Source organism: Merops nubicus, unplaced genomic scaffold (genome assembly GCF_000691845.1).
Source record: "Merops nubicus isolate BGI_N331 unplaced genomic scaffold, ASM69184v1 Scaffold53904, whole genome shotgun sequence".
Lineage (NCBI taxonomy): Eukaryota > Metazoa > Chordata > Aves > Coraciiformes > Meropidae > Merops > Merops nubicus.
The window spans coordinates 1-5,892 of record NW_008603292.1 but is presented as its reverse complement, the minus strand read 5'-3'; the positions used below and the strand labels follow the sequence as shown (position 1 = coordinate 5,892).

At 39.3% G+C, this 5,892-nt stretch overlaps 1 protein-coding gene across 1 annotated transcript; it reads left to right on the top strand.

The window, feature by feature from the left end:
- The first annotated feature begins 807 nt into the window (after positions 1–807).
- LOC103771310 (TM2 domain-containing protein 3-like) lies at positions 808–5,010 on the top strand. Its single transcript, XM_008938600.1, has 5 exons — positions 808–899; positions 1,764–1,921; positions 2,535–2,709; positions 3,292–3,367; positions 4,659–5,010. Exons 1-5 carry the CDS (start codon positions 812–814, stop codon positions 4,822–4,824), a joined length of 663 nt encoding a protein of 220 aa, XP_008936848.1. The 5' UTR covers positions 808–811; the 3' UTR covers positions 4,825–5,010.
- Positions 5,011–5,892: the final 882 nt, after the last annotated feature.

Here is a 5,892-nt window from a genome sequence, read left to right as displayed (position 1 = left end):
CTTACGGGGGGCCGCGCTGAGGAGGTGACGGTGACTTCAGTTTGTTTGAGATGCGGAGGCACGTCCCTGACTAGGCGGGGGGGCCGGGGGCTTTGGTGCGGCCGCTTCGACCTGCGCCGCCGTCCCGCGCGCTCGGTGTTCGGCCAGAAGGCGGGCTCGACTGCTGCTCCAGCCTGACGGAGAGTCCTCTGCCCGCGCTCCTTGTACACTTCGTGTGACCGAAAACATAGCTGCCGAGGTCCTGGCGCTCCGCGGCAGAGTCTGGGTAGATGGATGTGACAGACCGACGTTTACGCGTCCTCCCGGGCAGAGCCCACTCGTGTTGCGTGTGTGCTGCCTTATCAGATCCACATCCCTCTGAGCGGGCCCGAGTTCTTGAATCGCGGGATTCGCGCAGGGACGAACATGAAGCGCACGCACAAGCACAGCCGTGGTTCCCAGCCAGTTCTTCTATTCCAGCTTTTTATGAAAGGGTTACCTGCATTGCTTGATTCAGTAGCAAATACTGGGCTAAATCTGCTTTCTGGGGAGTGCTTTTTAGTTCTCAAGAATCAAAAAAAAGAATGGATGGAATTAAAATAACATGGTTTCTTGTGTAAAAGGAATGATGCAATTCTAGTGCTCATTTTGGTGCTTAACGTAAACATTCTGCTATTTATAGAACAGGAAAACCAATTTTAATTTTTTTTCTTGTTAAACTTTCAACTTGTAATTTCATATCAGTGTGCTGAAATCAGACTGTTTTTGAAGATGAATTTTATTCTAGAGGTATCACTTTCTCTGATTTTGTCTTTTTGTAGTGGGATCTTTGATGACCACTAAACATTCACAGCCACAGTCGACATTTGCAAAAAGTCTAACTTCAACAAGTACAAATACACCTTATTTTAAAACCGCAGGTACAATGTCATGTTCCTTTTGTTATTCTTCTGTGGGCCATTTTCCTCAGTGTCTTGAGTTTAGTAGAAAAGTTCTTGAATTGTGTCTTAGAAACCTATGCGTGCTCTCACGGTGGTAAAAGACATGCTATTATAACACATTATGAATTGCTCTTCAATTACCTTTACAATTAGTCTGGATTGTGTAATTAGAGAATTGCTCCATATAAGATCTTAAAATGAGAGAACAACTAATTAAACTGCCATTATGGTTCATGTGTTTTATACCTTATCAGAATAGTGGAAGTTCTTGAAAGACTCCAACATTCTGCCAGAACTTGTTACTGTTCCATGCTGAGCATAGAAACAGTTGTTGTAGCTCACTAAGGAACACATCAGGACTGGCTGAGATACTGTTCTAGTAATTTAAGAGGGGACTTTGAACATGTACAAACAGCAAGAAGGCTGAGCTAACTGCAGATGTAATGAGACCTGAACTAAAAGTAGGTTATGTGTGTGAGCCTGCTTCCATACCTAAACTGATTATTTCCGCTGAGAAGCACTGGCTGAGGTGGCACTGATCCCTGCGGAGCTGTGTGCTGGTGGTGGTCTGAACCGTGGTGCTGTGCTGTCCTCTCCAGAACTTCTGTGAGGTCCTTGCATGGCACCATGCTGTGTTTGTTCCGTAGCCCACTGGGCTCACACAGGGGTTCCCACAACACAAACTCGTAATGCTCTTCGCTGTGTGATAAGGAAAGCCCTTTATATGGTGTCAGTACCTGTATAATAGCTATAAAACATACGTATATGTTTACTTTAGATTATATAGCTTTGTTTAGTCACTTTGTTTGCCTTCTTAATTAATTCATATATTTCACCCTTCAGAAAGTACAGAAATTCCATCTTATGTGAATAAATGTCCTAGCAACGGGCTCTGCAGTAGATTGCCACCAGACTGTATGACATGTAATACAAACTACTCCTGTGTATATGGGAAGCCAGCCACTTTTGACTGCAAAGTCAAGCCATATGTTCATTGTGTTGTAAGTAACTCATTACTTTTAAACTCAAATTTAAGCCATTTAATTAAACTGTGGCATCTTGTCACAAAATATAAAAAAATGGATTTCCAGGTTCTTACACTGGCAAGTTTGGAGATCTGTGATGCATTGAACCTGACTCAGCTGTAGACTGTTGCTGATGGGGTAGACCTGCCCTTCTCTGTTTTGCCTTTCTGAAGCTGGATCTTTTTGTTAGGTAGCCATGCAATTGCCTTGGTATCAGTTTGTTGAACAACCAAAACTGAACCATTCTTGGAGTGGGGAGGCTGAATAGCTATCCAAGGTACAAACTATCTTACAGATGAGACCAAGTGAGTCCTTTTGGCTGTAGCCATGGTTTGGAGGAAGCACTAATGTTAAACTGCACTTTAATAACTTTGTCAGTTTTCTAATGTATTTTTTCTCTTTCATTTGACTACATAGAGGGTAGTGAAAACAGTAATTGTTACTTTGCTCAAAATGACTACCCATGAAAATGTAATTTGATACTGTACACTCGTTTGTTGGGTGGTTTTGTTTGTGTTTGGGTTTTTTTGTTTGTTTGTTTGTTTTAAAATTTTATTACTGGTGAAGTGATAATGCTGTCATTTTGTAGGATGAGAATAACCATGAGCAGGAGAACTTCACAATTAACATGACATGCCAGTTTTGCTGGCAGCTTGCAACAACTGATTACACATGTACCAATTCTACAAACTGCATGACAGTTTCTTGTCCACGCCAGCGCTACAATGCCACTTGCACCGTCCGGGATCACATTCATTGTCTGGGTAAGGTGGGCTGGAGCAGATTCCATAGAGAAGCTTTTTTTCTAAAGAATTCCTTGATGTTATTTGTAATGGGTAAATACAAGGATTATTCAAGTCCGTTGCAGTAACAGCTTGCACCTTGATTGATCTGTTCAAATTTTAGTTAAATTTTAATTTTTAAACATAATAGTGACCTCTAACTGTAAACCTTGGGTTTTAACTCTGTTGTATACCTTCAAATGAGAGAAAATAGTTCTATTTTTGCCAACCTCTGTGCATTACATGAATTTGGACACTACTAATAGAATCAATATCAAATGTCTCAGTAGGATAACTTTAAAAATTCATAGTAGTTTCCCCCTACTAGTTTAGTTTCCCCCCTGTTTTTTCAGTGACCTTGTGTACTTTCTGATCTGGGACAAAGATTGATCTAACAGAGGACAGCAAAGTATATGTGAGCTTGTGTGTGGACAGGGCTTATTTCAATTAGTGTCAACCCTTCTGGACTCTGTTAGAGGAATAACAGTATCTTCTTGCTTGTCATTTTTATACTGATTATGAGGTCTTCGTTACATTAAGGTTTGGACTTTTTAAAATCTTTAGGTAATCGTGTCTTCCCTAAGATGCTCTATTGCAACTGGACTGGAGGTTATAAGTGGTCTACCGCCTTGGCACTAAGGTATACAAGAACTATTAGATAACATCAAACTAAAATTGATAATGTTATTATAAGTAGTTTAATTGTCTATAAAATCCTCAGTTTATGCATATTTCCTAATGGTGTAGCAAATAGCCAATACTTGTTATCATCTGGCTTAAAATTTATAGCTGTAGGATGCCTGGAGAGTTCACTAGATGACCTAAGTAAATAGAGCTCAAGAAGAAACATTTACACTGTTTCTGCATCAAATGTACTTTCTTCAGAGTAAACAACAACAATTTTTAGGCTTCACGAAGTGATGCATTTTCTGAGTAGAGAGGATGTGTTGGCTTTTATCTGTATGGTGTCAAATTAGGTAGAAATGCTTGAAAAATATGCAGATTTGTAGTTTGTTTGTTTTTTTTTGTTTGTTTGTTTGTTTTTGTTTTTTTTTACCCCATTCATACATGTTTTAAACAATTAGGACTGAAAATTGTCCAAATTACTTCTTGGCATCTGAAATGAATGCTGCTGTTTCTGAATTTGGTAGATGTCACTGAGCTCTCTGTAGTTGGTGTATATATACATTTGTTGTGGCTTCCTTTCCAACTGTAAGAGCTAGAAATGCCTTAAGATGAAGTTGCCTTGCATTTTAAATTATTAAGAAAGATACCAGTGTAGCAATATTGAAAGAAACTATTTAGGTTATTTTTGGAATATTAAGCCATTAGAGCACCATAAAAGTGATTTGAAAGTAACTGAAGTTTTTGGTGGTAAGACCTTTTTCATTAAAGTTTAATACTTCAGAAGTGGTTAATATGTTAAGTAGTGAGACTCTCTATCCCTGGAGCCAAAGACAGAGTAAGACTCTGATGAAGAGAGCGTTTCACCCACTTTCCTCTATAGCAAGAGTTGTTCTCTTTGCCACGCGCTGGAGAAACTTACTGTTGCCTGACTACTGCACAGGGCTGGATTTAGTGTTTGAGTGTTTCTGTAGCTTGTTTGTTAGTTTTTTTTTTAGCTGCTGCTGGCTTAGAAAATTTGAGGCATATTTATAATTTTGATGATTTGGGGTTTTATTGCTTGTCATGACTGAAGAACTGTCAAGTCTGGATAGTGGTAATTAGCTAATAAACAGTGCTATTTTGTCAAAAACTTCCTTATTTAATAATCCAGTCGGCTCTTTTTGTACAAAAAACATACAATTTCTTGACTGATGTAGAGAAAAACTGTCATCGAGTTGTAGGTATGTCAGAAGGAAGTATGTATGGGTATCTAAACTGAGTTTGTCTAAAAATAATAACATTGCATCATGTTTTTATTTTCACAGCATCACCCTTGGGGGATTTGGTGCCGATCGTTTCTATTTGGGCCAGTGGCGGGAAGGTCTGGGGAAGCTCTTCAGCTTTGGTGGACTTGGAATATGGACACTAATTGATGTGCTATTAATAGGTGTTGGCTATGTGGGACCTGCAGATGGTTCTCTTTATATTTAAATGTGGGTGCAGCGTGCTTCAGAGACAAGTAATTGCTTGGAAATAACTGAGTAAAGGAATGTAGAGATTTGAGAATTAAGGTAAAATGAAGAACAATTGTTCTTTCTATGTGCATACGTTTTAATGTACAGTATCTGTACTTAGTTTGCCTTTAACTAAGGTAAAAATAAAAGAGTGGGGCACTGAGTAAGTTGAAATTTATATCCTTTCTTCTATGGCCATGCTATTTTTCTAAGAAAGAGGTTAAACAGCTAAACAAATTCTGCACTGTGCTTGAAATTGGATGATCTGTCAGGCACCAAGAGAGATGCAACTAACTTGAATATTGAGATGTTTACTTCATATTTATGTGCTTGAATTTAACTTTAAAGCTAAGTTCCCTGAATATGTCAGTAATAATTTTTTTTTTTCGTATTTGTGGGAGGATAATTTATTTGCCTGAATGACTGAAGCAGTAAGTAGATCACCATGTTTTGTGATGTCGACTGCATTCATATCTATTTTGGGATATAGCAAGAGCTAGCATTTGCTTAGTGACTTGTTGACTTAACACTGTGGAGCTTTTAGAATTAGATTGCAGTAACACTAAAAGCGTAATACAAAATAATTGAAATAGATTTTAGGGTTGTTCTAGAGTGTCTTTATTTTGGTTGGTTTTGATCTACATATCAGTGAAAGGTACAATTCGTATTCTTGTGCTAGCAAGCCAACCAGGTTAATTTAAAAAAAAGGTTGGCAACGTAATCGATGTATTTATCCACTTAGGACTTCCTAATAAGATTATGTAGCAAACAGTAGTGCCATTACAGAAGAATAACTTGGTTTGGTTGACTTCAGCACACGGGGGTGCAGGCGGCCTGTGGCCGTGCTCTCCCCCGTAGACGGGACTTGAACTGTCGCTGGTGTAGTGCCGAGGTGCCCTAGAGCTAAAAATCGTATCACTTGAATAAACTAGATCTTCAAGCTTTGACGGAATTAAACACCAAGCGTGTTCTTTATGACTTCGCCTTCGCTGCTGCTGCTCCTGCGCTTCCCTGGAGGCGTGGTGGAGGGCGGGAGGGAGCGGGG